Raw genomic sequence first — 20,688 nt, 5'->3', positions numbered from 1 at the left:
GACAACCCCGTGAAGCCCATGGTATTCCCTCCCAGGCACTCTTTGGCCTCTGCCGAAATCTTACACATACAATAGGCTCTTCTCTGGTTATCTTTTCCCTTGTAAAGAAAAAACGTGTTTTTAATGAACCTCCCAGCTTAATGCTGCTCTCACAACTTGTCCACTGCCACAGCTGAAGTCACAGTAAAGTAGGAAATACAGGGTTTTCAGGTCCTGCATTTTCATATGTACATATTGCATGGAAATCCAGATCTTTCCCACAGGGGACACATCTCTTCATGCCTGGAGAAAATGAGGCATAATTTTTTTTTTTTTTTTTAGGCCTTCCTGATGTCAGGATTTGTCCTCAGAAAGAATTTGCTTATAGGTAATGAACAAAAGGTTTACAAACAAGATCACTTTGGAATACATATAGACATGGAAATTCTCTAACAGTCAGACTTATTAATAGATCTTAATCTCAGTGTATAATGAAGAAAAACAACAGTTCACTGGATCCTCCAATTACTTTGAGTTTGTCAACATATAAATCACATACATCTTTAAAATATGAAACCTCTCATTTTTGTTGTGGATAAAAACAATATACTACAACAAAGAAGAGTTCTAAAGAGAATGTTTTAAAAAGCTCTTTCCCTTTTTGTAAAATAATTTCTCACTTCCGCTAAATCTTTTATTTTCAGTTTTATTCTATATGCCATTGCCTGAGCCTTCTTACTAGAAAAAGATGCAGACCATAAAAAGCATTCAGTTCTGGGAGCACTTTGGAAAGATTTAGGCATACTAATTCCCTCAATTACTTCTTTAGATCTATTTTTAATCACAATTTTAAAACAATAAAAGTACCATTATACAATATTACAAAATATTTCAGTGTAATTCTGAATTAATTATGTAGCAGCAAGAAAGTCCATATTTATAAGTCTGATTTCCACATTTAGCTATTTAAACTCGCATCATCCTTTAACATGAAACCTCAGAATTAACAACGGTCTTCCTTTTGTGAGCCTAATTATCAATACCTTGCTATTAATAGATGAATTTCATACATATAGATGTACTTACTCTAAATATTTTTATGCTTCAGATACAGACATGATCCATTATTATGTGTCTCAAATCTCTTTTGCAAAGGTTCTATGGCACGCAAGATGTTCTTTTTACCGTTGGCTATGATCTCTTTTTCTTTGAAGGCCCCAAGAGTAGAGATTTAGAAAAAAGTCCTTAATAGGACCACACAGATGAAGACCCATATAGCACAAGCTAAAATTATTGTTTCAGCAATCTCATTCCCAAAGAGAATTTTTACCCTTCAGTAAGGTAATGATTACACCAACATCACTTTTGTGACAACAGGACTCACCAAAGCACTCTAAATCAAGCAGTGCTAGCTGCTGACAGCACACACAGGCTCACATACATGTTTCCCCTGCAACAAGACCTGGCTTTTCAGCACCTGCATGCTGCAAGTATCTGGACACTACACAACCCATTAAATCACAAATCCTTGCTACTGATTTCATTATTTCCTTAAACAACAAACAGCAAGGTCTTTGTACTAGAGATAGCTCTGCAAGACTTTGTAATTAGAAGAAAAACAGTCATGAGAAAATATACCATTTTTCATACTATTAGCATCATTTTTAACAACAAAAGCTGCACATACTCAGTTCATTCTGTTGGTTTAGATAAAGCTAATTCCCCAAATTACATATGAACGTTTTAATTATATTATTTTTATTACCATGTAATGCCACACAACACAATGTCTCTCCACATTACAATTGATTTGTACATCATAAAGATAGCACGTATCTCCTATCTGCCTCTTTCATTCTTATCTTTAACAATGGGTTTATAATTTAATATATTCTTTACCATTATTTTACTGTTTCTTAACTACAATACATTAGTTTGTCAGAGTGTAATTTGTTTTGACCAAATTTCCCTGAGTAATTTGAGAGGTGTAACTTATTTTTGGTTTTGCAGCAAAGAATTTCTGAAAACATACCGTGACTTTTTAGGACTAACTCTAATCTATTGTAAACAGTATAAATAGCAAGAAATCTACCCCTATGTCCCATCTCCGTTCATATTAACATTTTCTTTTCTTTCGTCATTAGAATGTAAACACGTCCTTAATTAAAAGTTATGTTTGCCCCTATTGCACAGTTTTTTCTTTGAATTCTGTTAAATCTCTAAAGCATAATCTATACAAAATCTTTGAAACCATGATCACTATAAATTTTCTTAAAATATAAAACAAATACATTTGAACCATGACCAAAGAGAATAAGAATAAGTATATATATATAAGTATACACCAATACCGCTTAAGTATCATTTGTGATACTAGCTTTTAAGTGATATAAACACACACATAATGTATATACATTTATTTCTTTTTCTAGTACTCTACTACAGTCACACAATCCAAATAATTCTGAGGATTTCCTAAAAAATAATCTGTTTCACTGTGAATGCAACTTCGACATTCTAAGTATGAAAATAGATTTTGAAAACATATCTCATTTTTCATATTTACTCCTTTTCCAGTTAGTTCATGCATCTTATGCAGGAGGCAATATTAAAATCTGAAATCAAAATATTTAACTAACATTTACTCAAGAACAAAAATGTAGGTATGCATCACTCATTATATAACCAATACCACTTTTGTTACGCTTGTCAGTGTAGGACTGCAACTATAACATCATTAAGCACAATACATTTTCCAATTCTAACAAACAGATAAACCTAATTCAAGAAGGACAACTGTTTTATTAGGAAGATTCCCAGATAGGATAAATATAAAATACAAAGTACTTACAGTGAATTCACAGAAATCAATGCTATCCAGACTTTTGCTTCTGTGTATTCTCCCTTTTATTCTTCTTAAAGAAGGCTTTCCCTGACTTACACTACAGGTAGCACCATTGGGATTTTCGGAAGATGGAGTTACCCTGCCAAACAAAAAGAGCCACGTATCAGACAAAGAAATTATAATTTTATTTATATTTTAATATACATTTGCAATTAATACTTTTGCTTAAAGTAAATAATGTACAAGAGAATAAACATATGGTCATGTTACACAAACAAGGGTCTCAATCCAAACTTTAGTTTTCAATCAGTAAGTGCCAAAATAAGACTACAAAAGCATGTAGAAACCTAGCTCCCATTAAGTCTACCACTGCTTGCAGGTTTAGTCATCTGTACATTTTCTGTAAAAATGTAAGAAGTATCAAAAAAAAACAGACTACAGAGAAATATATTTTGAAAAAATAAAAGGAATATTTTTCCCTATTATTTCAGTGGAAAACTGAGTTCTGTGATACATGTTGATAGTCTGTCAGTTAAATCAGCAGGAGCCTGGCAGAATTTGGCTTTTGAGCTTTTCTAGTTTGAGCGCTAATGGTACTTCAGCTGCTCTAGTAATGAATAATGATGAACGATAACAAAATGAAAAGGATCTATTAAAGCCATAGAGGTAATATATTAAGGAAATACAGTTTATAAGTTATTCCATCACATTAGTAGTCTAAATATAGTCCTAAGGGAGTCCATAACTGAAATATTTTGAGTAAGTAATCCATATTTCAAGGAGCTTGTTGGAAGTTGTTACTGAGTAAAAGTAAGTGGGGTTAACAATTAACTAAACGTACTAAGTTTTGAAAGTTCGGTATTTTAAACACAAAACAGTCTCTAGTAAGTCTGACACCACATTAGGAATGCTTTATTTCAGCAAATACGCACATCTGAAAAAGGAAGAGTCTTACTGAGCAGATTGTCTTTTGGGGATAATTTCTCAACTGCAGACGTAAGAGGCCACAAAAATTAATGTGTGCACGTGTGCGTACATACACATTTATCTCTATCTATCTGTTTTGCATTTCCCAAGAATTTGGACAGCAGATCAGTGGTTTTCTCTGTAACCGTTACGATTCCTGTCCCCAAAAAAATTTAAGTATATTTTTTCATTTTTGTTTTTACTTGGAATGAATGGCTTTGGTATGCACAGAAGTGCTTTTCCAAATGATGAAGAGAGGTGGAAATGTCTTTACATATGCACATCACCGGAAAAGGACTTTGCATAGAGTGGGCCACATTAACACAAAAGAAAAAATCCAAAGTACAAAATACAAAAAACACAGGCTGAATACACTTGCATGGTCACGGGGACTCTGAGGTCTATGTGAGGTCTGCTTCATCTTGAACTTTTAAAATTTCTTATTCAATTTATAAAGACCTTCATATTTGTTAAATTACTGTGATACCAAATTGAGATTTTGTTTTCATACGGCTAAGTTTTTCGGTTTTTACACAGGCACACGTACACACACACAGCTTGCTATCAGTTCCCTTGACAGTACAGTAACTTGTTTTAGACATTTTTCTCCTTGGGTTAATTTACTTCTGGGCTTTCAACTGCAAAGACACATAGTATTTTCTAAATCATTACTTAACTATTATATTCAGACATATATAAATTTCTTGCTCAAACTACACTAGCTTTTTGGTATAAGTACATATGCATTGAATTGTGAGAAAGATGCCTGGCTACTACTGTACTACAATTGTCCACAGGAACTAAAAAAAATGGGATGGATTCCTTGCTAAAATGCCCTAAAGAATTACTTGGACAAATTTCCAAAGAGAGACAGTTGCTCAGTTGCAACTCTTGTTCGCAGACAAAGAGTGACACTCTCAGAGATGGTATATTTCAGTTGTATGAATGTATCTTTCAGACACCTTACAGATCTCTGCAAACACTGCTGGTAAAGTTAACCCAGATGAACATAACCATACATCTTCTGACTCCATGCCAAACACAGACCTTGGAGCCCACAAAGAGATCCACTGCTTTCACTTCAGCTAGGTCTGGATTCAGTCTCTCTTCAGAGAACGTTTGAGGGTTGCCTATTTCAGTACTTATCACTTGGTCATTATGTCTTGATGTTCACCTCTGTCCAATTAAATGCTTAACATGTTAGACTAATGACTTTATTCCTTAAATTTAACAGAAAAGTTCTTGAACAACTGTAAGCTGCACTGGACTTTTCTTAATTTTGATTTATTTTTCAAACCCCTTGTTTTTGGGCCTTGCCTGTAAATGTACATCTGTCTTTAAACTTTAAGTCTTTTAATGTTTTCTCATACTAAGAAGACTTTAAAAAAATAAAAAGAACTAAGAAAAACGACATGTGAAAGACAAACATTTAAAAATAACAGGCTAATCAAAGTGATGTAGTTTGTACAAAGAACTAAACTAATGACTTATTTTGAAGGCCCTTCCACTTGGGAGCTCCATTCTTAAAAACCACTTGAAAAAACTGCAAGAGAGGAGCATAATTTGCTGCCTCTGGAATCCATCCATCATTTTGTTCAGCTGGAGAATAAATGATGGAGATTACTTACTAGCTTCTATGGTTCCAAATCCTGCTTTAAAAATCACATTTAACTTCAAAGTATTATTTTGTGGGAAGGAATATCACAGTTCAAATATTGCCTGCATTTTTTTTATAAAATCCCTAACTTCACTGTGTCTTTCACAAATAAATAAAGCAATATTTAACCAACTAAAGGAAAACCTAATCAATATCACCAGTGGGAATCTGGAAGCTTTGCACTATATGCTGCTTAAATGAAGTAAGGCATCCACATGTACAGAAGGATGTTTTTTGACTCTATGGCTGATTAGGAAATTTTGGGACAAATGTAAAGAAATTAAATATCAGCTTCTCCTGTGCCTCTGCTAATCCTCTAGTTCAAAGTGCAAAGAGAAGCACTAACAGATCTGATGCAGACTTGGATCTATGTCGCCCGCCCTCTCAGAACACTGGATGCAGCAACAAAACCCTCAAGAACTGCAGTAACACGGGTACAGCACTGCAGCAGCAGTTTCAGCTACTGGAAAATCCCACAAGGAATAAGACCCCAAAATGAACTCTATGAAGTTGTAATATAAACAGGAATGTTAGTTTCGGTGAGTCAAAATTCATGAAAAAAGGTGTTTGACTTGAAACTAAATTTCACATAAATCTGATATACAGATTTTTTAATTCTTCTTACATTTCAATCTTGCTTTGTGTTCTCAACGTTTCCATTGTAACTAGAGAAACCAAGTTTGTTTTTTCGTTTTTTTTGTTTTGTTTTGTTTTTTTTGTTTTTTTTTTTTTAACGTACACTGAAACTATCATGCAATACTACAATTCTGGCATCTGGACCTCTAGCTAAAAAAAAATTAAATTAAATTACTCATGAAAGTTGACACATCTGATTACCTCCTACCTCCATTTTTTGTTTGTCTGGTTTAATTAAGACAAAATTTCTGAGTGAGTTGCTAAGTCACTGGCTGTAGTACAGGGGTACAGAGGAATTATCACAGGTGAAGGCAGGAAGATTTCTAAGAGCCCTTTTAAAATGTCTGCATCTCATCAATTAATACAAGGCAAGCACTCCTGACTCAAAGCTTAAGAATAAGATCTTCAAAGCAGCCTACAGTTTTAAAAAGTTGAATATAGCATCCAGATCTTGGAAGGGTGTGAGCAGTTCTGAATGCCTTTTTTGAAATGTGCTGTTTCTGCTCATTGAAGAATGTGTTCAATATCCTGGAAACATAACAGCTTTATAGTGTGGCTTGTCTGGAGACTCCTAAATTAAGGCACCCCAGTTCGCTAATTTCTGGAAATTTTATTCGAGTAAAATTGGATGACTCTGTAAATCCCACCTTGAGCCAGAGGCCCCTGTTTATTATCCACAACACTTAAAATGGTGTCATTGACCTTGCTAGTCCCTGATCAGCTATCAGATTACATAACTGTGACTCTGAATTATTTCTCTAGTTGGTAAAATAAGCAAAAACATTAATATACTTTCAGTATTTGTGTTCCACTGATAAACAAGCTAGCCTAACAAAGTACTAGGCAACAGTTTCTTCGAAGTGCACCATCACATCAATGGCTAATGACTTAATACACACTGTAATGTAATTAGGTGGAATGTATGTAAAATAGCATAGTTTTTATTATTTAAAAAGGTACTTCTATGCTACTTGCACACAATTACAATTTATAACAAGCGTCAATATTACCTAACTTTTTTCTATAGCTAGAATTTGGCTTAAATGGCTAAACTAGCATTATTTTAGAGAAAGCAGTTAGACTCAAGAGGTTTTAAAAATGCAGAAAATTCTCTTAATATTTAGTGATTTACAGTTCGGAACTCTAATCTATAAGAAGTCTTATAGAAGACTACCTATATAATTAAATGTCTTGAAATGAAACATTTTCTGTATTTGTTTTCTGAGTGTAGTATTAATGCTATAGCTAAGGCAGGGAGGACAAATCTTTGACAACGATATATCCTCAACAAGACTTACAGTGACATAACTACTAGTTTTCATATCCTGCAAGTGGTCTACCCATCTTAGTAAACAGCACTGAGGTACTTGTGGCAAATGGTTACTACAGATGGTCACACAATGTGTGAGTCTGAAACTTCTTTGAAACTTCTATCTCTAGAAGTTACACACATCTCAGCTGAGAGATGTGTAAAATTTCTGTGTTTGTGCCCTCCTACTAGAAGACAGGCTTCCCCAGTACGACAGCGAGGATGTCAGCTGGGCTCAGCTGAAGGTGACCAGTATGCCTCCTGGCTCCATCAAAAGGCTGGAAAAGCTGAAAACGCTCCCACTGATTTGCCTGCAAGACCTAACATTTACAGTCACTCAGTATTTGTTTGGAAAAAAAAAAAAAAAAAAAAGCCTAATATGGAGCAATGACTAGCATCACTGAACAGTCACCTACTACACATAATTCTTGTGTATCTGCAGACACCTCCAGATATAAGCACAGCATCCTGCCTTCATCAAAAAAAGGTATCAGTTAATTTGCAACATGAATACATCCTTACAATGTGCTAAACTGAGACCATTATTCCCATTTCAAGCAAATATTAACAGAACCAGTAATCAAAAAAGGGTAACGGCCATTCTGGCGATCTGTATTTTTCCACATACTTCTGTAGAGACACCCAAGATGTTGAATCTTTGCTGCTTTATTTCTCTTACGTTGAGGTGATTTTTTCCTTAATTTGATATTCTAAATATGATTCTCTTTAGAAGTGACACTTTTCTCCCTAGGGATAGTCCTAATGATAAAACAGGCATCCTTCATCATCAGCCTGAACTTTGAAGCCCAGTCCCCAGCCTGAACACAAAGACCCTGAGTCAACAAAGCTTTTAGATCAGCGCTTAATTCCAGATAGGCTAGTTACTCTTCACTGATTTCAAGTATGTTTATTCATCCGCTTGAAAATAAATGTGCCCATGGAATATCTTACAAGAAGCAGCTATCATTAACATTCAGGCTTCTTTATCACACATTCGCTTAACAATAGCACCAATAAGATCAAGCAAAATTCAAATTCTGTAGCGTACTGCTTCTGCATTCTTTTCTGCAACCTATAGATTACCTCAGTCAACTACCAATCATTTTTAAAAGATAAGGGAAATGCAAACATGGAATAGCCTCAGCCACTCCCATAATATTTTTTGTAATGAAAACACATCAGCAACTGAGCTTTTTGCCTTATTTCATGACTCCATTTTCCTTTGTGCCAAGGGCAGCAGAGGGAGCGGCCCAAGCAGAGACCTTTCAAAGCAGAGGCAAATGCTGTAAGAAACATGAGAATATTAATGGGAATTATTAGAGTTGCCAGAATATGCCCTGCTATTTTTTGTTTGTTTGGTTGGTTGTTTTTTTTCCCCCCGTTCCTTCTCCCTTTAGGAGAGAAATATTATTTTCAGTGTAGCAGGAAATATGGTGGATTTGTATAGTTCCCCTTAACTACATGATTTATCATTTCCTATTCTAAAAGAATTTATGTTGCAGATATCGGGATTCCAGTAAATATTGATGTCCATTTAGTGTTTTAAGGTGCTCCCAGGACAGCAGTTAGTTTTTCTTAAATTCATTAGCAAATGCACTAATCCATGCTGCACTCACCCTTAAAAAATAATAATAAAATAATAATAATAAAAGCTATCAACAGATGTTGACCAATAAAATCCTGCGTTGTCTTACCAAGGTGAAAGAAACTGTCATACAGTTTTCAAGGTGTGAGTTACCACATTCCGAATTCTTAATTTTGTTTCTGTAATAACTGGTCTAGCTAAGGCATGGTGCTAGTATGAAGGTTTTACAATTTGAAAAACTCCATAAAACAACCTATTTCACAGTGGAAATTAGAGATTCAGAAGAAAAGTACTGATTATGTACCACTTACAACTATTTTAAATGTAATGCACCAGATAATACTCTACTCCGGGGGAAATAAAGGTAGTGCTCCAAAGCAGTATTACTGTACAGCCTCAAAAAACAAAACCTTCTGTCCAGAAAGAAGTTCATCACGGACAGAAATACTGCAAGCTTCTCATGTTGCCTCAGCCCTGACCTGGAAGGAGGTTCCTGCTCTGAACAAAGACAGTTTATTGCCTTGATAGACTCTGCTAACTGGCAGCATTATGACAGTGGTTTTTGTATCCAGATACAGCCCTCCCAGCAAGGCCGTTAAGAACATCCTACTCATCTCATTTAGGTTCCTATGTATTAGATTACAATGCCTCACAAATGCAGGAAAAGGTCTGAATCAGCAGTATGGGACTCCAGCAACTTCGTTCATCACCAGGTCCAAAATTCTCCTGTCTCAACTAAACCTCCTCATAAAACAATCAAGCTCCACATTAAGCACAGTCAAGTTCCCATCTCCACCACTCTCCACTGTGAGCCTGTGGCACAGCCTCCTTCTATTCTGGCCAGCTCTCTGTTTTATATCCAGCTACTTTATACCAACTTACTATTAACCCACGATGAGATATCATTGTCCATCTTTTTTGCTTTCATTCGTACCTCTGCCTTCAAGCATCACAAACAGAACTTAGATTTTGGGAGGGAAAGCAGGAGAAAATTGGAGTGACAGATGCTCTGTAAAGAATGAACCATTGCTGGTACCTTTTTCATTTTCATTCAGTAGGATTCAGGTGGATTATCTCAACCAACAAAAAGATGAGCATTTTAACCCTTTTTTATTAAATTATGTCTTTTGCTTCCACTTTCAATACGTATTAAAACCTCAAAGAACTTGTGAAGCTGACTGGTTAAACAAAATGCTGTTTCTTTTGTTGTTGTTGTTGTTGTTCTGCTACTAAATAAAAAGAAACAAAAAACAGCATCCTTTGATTATAAAATGAGTTGATTTATATATTTTCTTTATGCACCTTGGAGATTCCCAAAGAGCTAGTCCTGGAATACACTCTTGTTTTCTATGTTGGAAATATACAAGAATATTGCATTGATTTTAGTATTAATATACTCTTCACTCAAATATCTGCTTTTTCTTAATGGGTGATTTGATACAGACTAAGCTTTAAAAAAAAATTTACATGACAAAGTATCCTTAAGCCTTTCTCTAAATGCATCAGAGAATAGCATTTCATACATGAGCAGAAATTCTATCCACAAAGATAATGCCTAATGTTATTAAAGTTCTCCAAGGAAAAGTGACTACATATTATCATGTCACCTATTAACAAGAATATCCCAGAGACATGATCTCAAATCTTAAATAATCTATACATATCCCTAAAATTAAGAAAAGAAATAATCTTATTTTTCCCTAACACTCTTAGTCAACTAAATCTTCGTAAGGCATAGCATTGCAGCAACATTCAGACAAGTTAGAAATGTTACGAAATGCAATGCTTATAGTACGTATTAGTGGGAATCCACTATCTTGTTTTGCTTTCCCTCAAAAAGCACATTAATTTTGCCATGAAACTAGGTAATACAGAGCTGATCTAACTACAACTGAAGACATCAGATAGAAGTTGAATAATGTCCTTTCAGACTTTAAATGTACGCAAATATAAATAGCTTCACTTGAACATGTCAGTAAAGAAAAAATTTCCAAGGAGACACGGGAAATATAAAACAGAAGAAGTGTTAGCATTATATTACCCATAATTAGACTTTCAAATGAAGTAATATATCGATATATGAAACATGCTGCTGCACACAGTCAAGGAAAGCGTTTGGGGAAAATACAATAGGTACAGTAGTGGCACTTTATGTAACTTACATAATCAAAATTAAACCACTGCATACACTGTAAAACCTTTTGATTTGATTAAATGTAATAAAACTTATCAGCATGTCAACAGATTTTTGTCTAAGACTACATTTGTACATTACAGTTAGTATGAACAGATTTGCCAAACTGCTTTTTTCGGCAAGTCATTGAGCAAGATTTGGAATTTACGACATAGCTTATTAGGTGCACAGTGTTTCTTCAAGTGATGCATTTGCTTGACATTGTGAATGCTAGCTGATAATATGTATATATAGAGAGAGAGTGAGTATAAGACACATTCTGCAATTAAGGTAATACCCATATTTGTTGCAACTGCCGATGTAAATGTTTCTGTTCATGGGTTACCTATTTTTAAGCAGTGTGACCTACCCTGCCTTCTATGACACTTCACTTTCCTTCACTAGGAACGTTTAAGTCCAGTGAAAGAAAACCATATGAGCATCACCGCCTAAAATGTCACTCTTAGTCTTTTATGGATAACAAATCCTCAGCGTACAAATTCTTCCTTGGCGTTTTCCCCCCAGAAAACCTGACTTGACAAGTTCACGGATTTTCTCCTCGCGATTTGCCCCGGCGGCGACACGCGTCCCAGTGCCTCAGCCAGGCTCCCAGTGCCCGGGCATCGCAGTGCCATATGCCTGTCGCTGCCCTACTCACCCACATTACACAATTACACTTTAATACATTTTTCATGGCACATTGTTGATTCAACCAGAAAAATCAGTTCAGCGCGCCCACCGGCAAGCCAAAAAGCCACCGTCGAGGAAGGCGAGGCAGGATTTCGGTGCGACCTAGGGCTGCCCACAGCGCGGCCCGCCGGCAGCCCCGCACCGCTCCTCGCCCCCCGGGCGCCCCTCGGCGGGGTGCCCCTGCCCGGCGGCGGCGCCTCACCGGCAACCGGGGCCGAAACCGGGGCCGGCCCGGCCGCCGGGCCCCCGCCGGGGCAGCGGGGAGCGGGGAGCGCGGCAGCGGGCGGGCGGCTCCGGGCGTGAGGCGCGGACAGCTCCTCGGGCGGCACCAGCGCCGCGCTCTGAGGCGACGGCCTCGCAGCTCGGCGCCGCGGGGATGCCGCCGGCGGCCCCGGGCCCGCAGCGGGTCCCGGCACGGAGCTCCCGACCCCGGCCCCGGTCCTAGAGGGCAGCCCCCGCCCGCCCGCCCCGACACGGCCCGGCCCGGCCCGCAGTGCCGCCGGCCCGCTTTGTGCCTACTCACCACAGCTTCCTCTTTAAGGGCATCAGACTGCCCCTGTTGGAGGCGGTCACCCCTATGGCCATCTGCAAGACAGTCAGGTATTTCTGATACTTCATTTTGCCGTCGCCCCCCCTGTCCCTGCCTCGTCCCCGCCGCCGCCACCGACAGAGTCTCTCCAGCCGCTGCATGCAATCATCAAATTTTTATTTCCAGGCATCTGCCGTCCCTGCGTCGCGCTCCTTCCCCTCCTCCTCCTCCTCTCCTCCTCCTGCCGCGCTCCCTCTCTCTCTGCCCCCCCAGCTCACGCTCTCCTCCTCCTCCTCCTCCTCCTCCTGCCGCACTCCCTCTATCTCTGCCCCCAGCTGACGCTCTCCGCCTCCCGCCGCGCTCCCGCCATCCGTGCCCGGGCTGACGCTCTCCTCCGCCTCCCGCCGCGCTCTGCCCTCCCCCCGGGCCCACGCTCCTCTCCTCCTCCTCCTCCTGCCGCTGTCGCACTCCCTTTCTCGCAGCCCCCCGCCTGCCACCGCCCCGTGCCTCTCCCGCCGCGGGCCTCCCGCCCGCCCCGCGCTTCGCCCCCTCACCTGCGCCGTCCCCCCGCTAGGCCCGACGCCCCCCCGCTGCCCCCAGGCCGGGCCGCAGCCGCTCCTCCCCTGCCCCGCAAGGCGAGCGGCCCTTAACCGCCATCTCTGCCCGCTGCCGGGCACCGAGCCGACGCCGCCCGGCCCGGTTACCTGGGCTCTCCCTCCCCCGCCCATGCGGCGCCGCTGCCGCTCTGCCCTCCGCCATCAGCGGGGCGCCATGCCGCAGCCCGCCGCCTGCCCGGCCTCGCCTCGCCTCCCGGCAGCGCCCCGAGGTAGCCCCGTGTTATTTTCGTCCTCGCCTCCCGGCCGACATTGTGGCTTGAGGTTGGCGGTCACCGAGCGGCGTGAGGGAGACGCCTCACCGCCCGCCGGGGCGGCCCTGCGGAGGCGGTGAGGGGAAAGAGGAGCGGCAGGGGCGGTGAGGTCAGGTGAAGGGAAGGTGAGGACGAGGTGAAGGTGAGGTGAGGATGGAGGTGAGGGAAGGGTGAGGGTGACGTGAGGCTGAAGGTGAGGGTGAGGATGGAGGTGAGGGGAGGATGGAGGTGAGGTAAGGATGGAGGTGAGGGTGAGGTGAGGATGAAGGTGAGGGTGAGGGGAGAATGAAGGTGAGGTGAGGATGGAGGTGAGGTGAAGGTGAAGACGAAGGTGAGGTGAGGATGAAGGTGAGGTGAGGTGACGATGAAGGTGAGGGTGAGGTGAGAATGAAGGTGAGGTGAGGATGGAGGTGAGGTGAAGGTGAAGATGAAGGTGAGGTGAGAATGGAGGTGAAGTGAGGATGGAGGTGAGGGTGAAGGTGAAGATGAAGGTGAGGTGAGGATGAAGGTGAGGTGAAGGTGAAGATGAAGGTGAGGTGAGAATGGAGGTGAAGTGAGGATGAAGGTGAGGTGAGGGTGAAGGTGAAGATGAAGGTGAGGTGAGGATGAAGGTGAGGTGAAGTTGAAGATGAAGGTGGGGTGAGGATGTAGGTGAGGTGAGGGTGAAGGTGAGGGTGAAGATGAGGATGAAGGTGAGGGTGAGGTGAGGCACGGCATGGAGGTGGCTGGCTGCTCTGGGCTGGCAGGACAGTGCAGCAGCGGGAGCAGCACCCCCAACCAAGCCTCCTCCAGGAAAAGGCGCGGCGTGAGGTGGCTGGAGTGCAGCTCCCCACTGCAGCAAGACCCCTAAGTGATGGGGTTGTGAAGTCCCCTATAAAAAGCCTACTGAGCCCACAGGAAAGAGAGGACAAACCTCCCCTCCTGATATTTTTTTCACACACGAGGAAAACTGAAGTGTGTTTGAAAACCAGATAGGAATCAAATGTTTTTTACAGGGCTACCCACCTTCTGGGTACTTCAGCAAAAATCACTGAAAGCATAACTGTGTAATGGCCTTAAGTGTGAGAATTATTACAACTTTAACCTGTTCTTTGCCCTACTACTCCAGTTCTGCATTAAGAGCTGTAGAAGATCCCACTTTTGACAAGTGCTTTTGGAATTCATTCAAAATATGATCATAGAGACCCATTCAGTGCAGACACCCCTGAAGTGAAGGGCAGAGGGCTGTTGATCAACAGCAGTTGAAAATATTTTGGCTAGAAATAGCTGGTGACTGTGCTTTGGCAGGAAGCTTCAAGGTATCCTTAATTCACATTTGAAATGCTGTCAATCTAAAGTAATATGGAAAACCCACTAAAACAGGTCAAACTTTTTCTAAGCTGTTCTGTAGGTGTTCTGATATTTATGTGAAGAAATAGTATATTTTGGCTGTTCCCGCACTGCTTAAGTATGTAGATGTAGATATTCTGCAAATTGCAGATATGAGCAAATCCATGCTGAAGTGACAACTTTCATTAAGATGCTGTAATATAATATGTAATAAATATGAATTGTAATACTTACCCAGAGTAGATGTCCCAGGCAGGCACCATCAGCTAGGAAAAATACTGTGAACATTGTCACCTTGATTATTTTTTAATGTAATATATATCTTAAGACTACAGTAGGCAAGAGTACAGAGAAGGTAAATATATTACTTGTAAACACATCAGATTTGTATTAGAAACATATGATAAGAATTGTTTTACTGTAGTTAATGATATGAACAGCTTTGCATTTTCAGCGTAGAAATAAGTTGTGTAGAAACGTCCCAAAATTGTATGTTTAATTAAATATTTAATTTATATTTAATTAAAAATTCAAATGCCAGCTCAATGGCCGCCTGCACATCTACAACACATGAGATTCTACTCATGGGTTTCTTTGTCTTTTGAGAGATCAAGCACTAAAAGCAATGAGGGATGGTTAACTTGAAATGATTAGGAAGGTTAAGGAGTAGGAACTAATTTTTGTCTTTAAACAATGCTAGTACTACACTATCTTCTATAGACAGAACATCAAATCTGTTTGAAAACCCATGGAGATCATTTTTTGCCTTAAAATAAAAAAACTATAAAAACGACACATTGTTTTCTCCTGCTGTGCATCCAGTCATTACTTCACCGAAAAAAAGCTTGCTGCCCACACAAGTTATGAGAGAATGAGTGTGGGCTGGATTTTACTCTCACCATCATTAGCAGAATGTTAGCTACATTATAATTGAAATAGTCATTTACACTTGTGCAGTCCTATTGAGAAAATCATTTACACCTTGAAATGCTAGGAAATGCTGACTAAAAGGATGAGACTGTGTTGTTTTGAATATCACAATTCAATGTGAATGTTATACCTCTCATAAAAATATATATTATCATTATCTCATATTGAAACTTTTAAGATAAAAATCTACTCTTCATCCATTTGTAGTGGTAGAATTTTTTTAGATAAGAGAATCTAAGGATGCAAGGGAAGCAAAGTTTATTTGAAAGCTGATAAAACAGGGAGAAGCAGGTAAGCTTTGAGAGTCCCCAAACATTGCTTTTCCCATTTTTATAGTGGCAGATTTGGGACGTACATTTATTTTAAGCGTCTATATACAAAGGTGTTAAGAAATGTGCCAACAATGCTTTGCATAAAGACTTAAAATGGAACCTGGCTGCATATTCAGATCTTTATTCAACATTTTGAAGTCTGGTTAGTGATTTCTATTCTTAATTCAATAGGACTTCCTAATTCTTTTTAAATTAGCAAAATAATTACTGCTATTTCAGATTTAGCTCTATAGTTTTCAATGATTATACTGTTAATCTGGTACTAACAAATTAACTTTTGTACTGTTTATATATCATCAGTAGTTCTTGATGTATGTTGCAGAGAAAAAACGTAATAAAGAAATGTTATCCTCTAGCTTTAATTGCAATTATTTCTGATTCTCTCAGACCTGTTCCTTCTTAGTGCTACTCCATTATATATCTCCTTTAAGAACATCATATTTTAGGCACATATTTTGTGTATAGCTGAAAAAGTAAAACAGTCCTGCCTTTCTTGCCTTTCAGATGGAGAGCCTATTTTTAACAGGAGTCAGTCAGCCGCTTCCAGATTAGGGTAAGCGTCCAGACATCCCACTGTTACCTCTGAGGCCTGTGTGGACCCATTAGCTGAGTTAAGGCCACAATTTATGCAGTAGATATCCCTGCAACAGAGGCAGTCTGGTCATATTTGCTGTTGTCTTTGCAAACTCATTCTGTCTGATGAGATACACTCTCCTTCACTACAGAAAGATGAAAGCTGCTTACATTTTTTTGAACCTAGCATACATTCAAAACACAATTCAAGTCCAATTTAATTACTTCAGGTTAACATAGATGATTCATAGCATGTTTGTTGGTTGTTTTTTTTTTTTTTTTCAGTACAAAATCACACAGAGACATAATAATTTCTTAATTCTATTTGCTTAGGTAACTGAACTGCAGACTTTACCTTAGAACAAACTATATAATACATCTATTACTTGCAATCGTCAACACCCCTTTTTCTTCTGAAGTCAGTCCCTGGTATGACCTTCCAATGCACTTCGTGGCTCTGGAAGAACATACTGCTCTTTCAGTTACAAGTTACAATATTAGTATGACTGGTACACTTGAACAGACATGTGGCTGCCCCACATTCCACTCATAATAGTATGTTTATACTAGCGTGATGATGTGTATAGCAGTAGATAGACAGGCCCCGAGAAGGTGGAGATTAATGCCAGTATGTGTTACTGAATTTTGGCCCATGCGTTGGTGTTTATAGGTAGGGAGTGGGCTGTTGTCAACAGTGGGAGACAGACTGGCTGCAACTTAGAGCATGCCACTGAGACAGCTGTGCATTGGCAGCTCCTATCAGCTGCAGAGCACTAAGAATAAGAGTGTAATGGTGGTCTACCTAATGCTATCTTCATTCTAAGCTTTGTCTATCATCTTTTTCAATCTTAGTATTGTTAGAATATATATGAGATTTCAGATAGTGCAAAGCAAGATTTTACAGTATTATCTACTTCTGCTGATTTTATATGTGATTTAAGTAAGCTCATCACTTATCTTCCTTTCCTTTATCATTAGCACATCACACATCCCTGTAGTGCCAGTTGTCACTAGCTGCCATCCTTTCCAAACTCTCACCTGCGTCACTCAGTCTTGACTAAACTCACAGGAGGTGGAGAAATTAAGGTCTGACTCAAAAGACTCTCTGGAGACATTACAGAAATGCACTTTTGAAAGTTTAGGGTACACTTGATATATATATATATTTTTTCAGATAATGTATTTTTTTCTGCAACAATGTGAGGAGGAAAAAAACATATCTTTAACTGGTATAGCTTTGCTGGCAAAAAAGCAAAAATATTCATTTTTACTGATTTAGCTTATTTTTTTCAGCAAACCTGCATAAGCTACACTGTCTGGCAAAAATAAACAGATAGATAAATATCTTACAAGAATAAAAAGCATTGTCATTGGTAATATAATGGCCACATCAGCAACTTTTGAGGGTAGATTAGGTCTTAATAGTAAATTTTAACCTCTCGGGTGCGTTCATTTTTTAGTCTGTCAAAACTGTTTCAGAGCTAAAGCAGACATCAAAAAAACTTGTTGCTGTTTTATGGCATATTAACTAGAATATTTTATTTGCATTTTAGAATAGTCTTAATCTTTACTCTGCATAAAACAAAGATTTTTCATAACATTACATTGTTCATTCCATGTTTCTCAATACTGTGCTACTGTGTAGACTGAAGAATTGACATTTTGTTTGTTCTTAGAATATACCCATTCCCCTTGCTGATTTCTACTGTAATGACTAATAAAAAAGTCTTGAGATATGCTAGTTGTATTCTATGCTCCTGTTGCATTTCATATGATTAGAGAACTTCTTATTACACAGTTTAATTGGTGAAGTGTCACTGTGAAATTCCAGAGACTGATACAACACTGACATTAAAACTTGACAGTAGATTACTGATCTCCTGTTTACTAATAGAATTCTTTTGCATCATTACTTTTTTAATAATAGTGTATTCTGTTATTTTTTACAGTTAGTCAATTATAATCATAATATTAATGAAGATTTCTTTTAACTAGCAGCATTAGTGCAGATACCTCAGTAAAGACAGCTTCTGAAACAGACTTTCTTGCCATTTCAATGTCATGTGTAAGCTTCACATGTCCCATTTTTCTTTCCAGGAATACAAATAAAAGGATCATACTTGTCAAAGGCAAAAGAGTTCCTTAGAATCTACAGGTATGTCAGATATGGTGCTCCAGCAGTTTTCTTCCTCCTCAAAAGTAAGAAAACAGTGTTTGTGTGTTTCTATGTTTCCAATTTATGCATTTACAATATGTAATTCTGTGACTTTTTTTTTCCTATTATCTACTAGAGCTTTTCTATACCCTTTTTTGATGTATTTATTATATATAATGGAAAGCCTTTTTCTGGTCTGTTACTGTTTCTTCCATACTTAACTGCATGTTACATGAAGATCTATAAAGATACATGTAGTATCACTGTAAAAAACAAAACAAAAAAAATCTTGGATTTTCCTCTCACTTTTTACTGCTCAATTGATCATCTACAATAGGCGAAGTTTTCACATTTCTCTAAAGTGTCTTTATGACAGGCTAGCTTGACTGATGACAGAAAAATATGTGTCTACATGGGTATGGTAATAAACTGACACAGTCATTTTGAATTAACTTACATTTTCTGAAAGAGTTTATCCTGGTCATTCATTTGATCTGCCAAAATAAAAATAGGTAAATAATTTTGCTTGGAAGAAAGAATGTTCACTGTGTTTTCTCAGAAGAATATCCTCACAGAAAAAAAAATAGTTTTATTTAATTGTGGTTTATCAATAATAAAGGACTATCTAGAATAAGCTATCGACATTTTTACAAGAAACTTGCAAACAAGCAGATATCCCCATTTCACTATAGCCAGGACTATTTAGTAATGGATTCCTGTATGAACAGTGTTAGTGCTGTTCTGCGGGCTCTGATGTGTAGCTTCTTTACACTATTACTATCAAATTTCAGGTTACTGCAAAAATAAGAATACTATTAAAGCCAAGAATTCTGGCTAGAACAAAGTGGACCTGTACTGCCACACCCTACATTACTTTTACATTTACCCATTTCTTGCAAACTTGTAATTCTAAGATTTTACTTTTAAAAAAAGAAAAACACCTTAAGTCAAGATTATCCAAATATCACATTATGCCTGACAGACATGACCCTGTCACAGGATAAAATAAGCTTAATGTAGAAAAAGATAAGCATATGCATGAATGCCATTAGTGCTCTCTGATACAGATTATTCATGTAGAAAACTACTGGAGGGAAGAAATCACCAAGCACACAATTTCAATATGAGATGCAACAGAAAAAGAAGCATAAGTAACATCACTTCCCATAAAAGATTCTAAGAAATATATTACCATCTGCAACACATCACAACTTCAGTACACAAAGATCTAATTAATTAGTCTTGCTAACTGCATATTGTTAGAACTGAGAGAGTATGTAACTCTGAGGTGAGGTGTGACCAGACCTTGCTATCATTCTGGGAGGTAGTTGCTAGTAGGTGTCATTTTTAGATGATATGCCTGATGGGGAAGCCTCAGAGCACACAATGCTTAAAAGAGAAGACAAAATTGTGAAAAGCAGACAATAATGATGCTTCCCTGGTGTGGAATTCTGAAAAACAAAAATGTAAAATATTGGGAGACTGAGGAAAAGTTGTATTTCTGAACTATTGTGGTAGATGTTATAGAACCTCTGTGAAAAACTTGGGAATGAGGACCGATTTGTAAGACTCTGCCCAACCGTCTATAAATAATACCTCTCTACATTTCCTTTACATCTTTAAATTTGAATAGTGAGTTCTGTGCAAGCTAGCTGTACATAACAGGATAAATAAATCAAAATGAGAGAGAGGAGTACTAAAATTTAAGGAGCTTCTTGTGCCAAAATTTATGCATGCCACATTTTGTAAAGTAATAATAATTTAGACCTTTATTTAGTTTCATTAATATCTTTGATTAAATCCTAATGGAAATGTTTCCACATCCATGAGACTGTAAAGCCTGAAGGCCAGCTGAGTGTTACAGCAATACACTGAAATCATTCAGAATGCTAGATGAAGGCTGTTTTATAAGTCTAGTTGTATATTTGTGCACTACTACACATATGAAACCCATTTTTCACTTTGTGGAAAGAAGCCATTCTCATTACAATCTGTATGACTTTTACACTATACTATTTTAATCAGATTACCACTACAATGAGAATTAATGTAATAGGATTTACTATAATTAGAGGCAAGTATACAGTAATCTACAATGAAAAGAACACAAAACGGTTAGTGGAGATCAATAG

At 38.5% G+C, this 20,688-nt stretch overlaps 1 protein-coding gene and 1 long non-coding RNA gene across 8 annotated transcripts in view; one reads left to right on the top strand and one right to left on the bottom strand.

Annotated features, from left to right (window-relative positions):
* The window catches only part of TJP1 (tight junction protein 1), a 164,477-nt gene extending 151,228 nt beyond the window's left edge, over window positions 1-13,249 (bottom strand). For 2 of the 6 annotated variants that reach the window (XM_040569847.1, XM_040569848.1), the window contains exons 1-3: window positions 13,074-13,249; window positions 12,364-12,524; window positions 2,831-2,963 (exon numbers count right to left, since the gene is read on the bottom strand). In XM_040569847.1, coding sequence (XP_040425781.1) covers window positions 2,831-2,963; window positions 12,364-12,524; window positions 13,074-13,097 — 318 coding nt within the window. In that variant the 5' untranslated portion in view covers window positions 13,098-13,249. The remainder of the gene's footprint in view (window positions 1-2,830; window positions 2,964-12,363; window positions 12,525-13,073) is intronic. The other 4 variants (XM_040569851.1, XM_040569852.1, XM_040569846.1 and 1 more) reach the window with 3 other exon arrangements.
* Window positions 12,930-19,154, top strand: LOC121075994. Of its 2 annotated transcripts, none has more exons than XR_005823297.1 (4): window positions 12,930-13,351; window positions 14,346-14,535; window positions 16,333-16,381; window positions 18,499-19,154. It is a non-coding gene; the product is annotated as an uncharacterized LOC121075994 (long non-coding RNA). The 2 variants fall into 2 exon arrangements; XR_005823296.1 differs by having other exon boundaries at window positions 12,930-13,362.
* Window positions 19,155-20,688: the final 1,534 nt, after the last annotated feature.

This window comes from Cygnus olor, chromosome 11 (assembly GCF_009769625.2).
Source record: "Cygnus olor isolate bCygOlo1 chromosome 11, bCygOlo1.pri.v2, whole genome shotgun sequence".
Taxonomy (NCBI): Eukaryota; Metazoa; Chordata; class Aves; order Anseriformes; family Anatidae; genus Cygnus; species Cygnus olor.
This window is presented reverse-complemented; position numbering and strand designations above follow the sequence as displayed.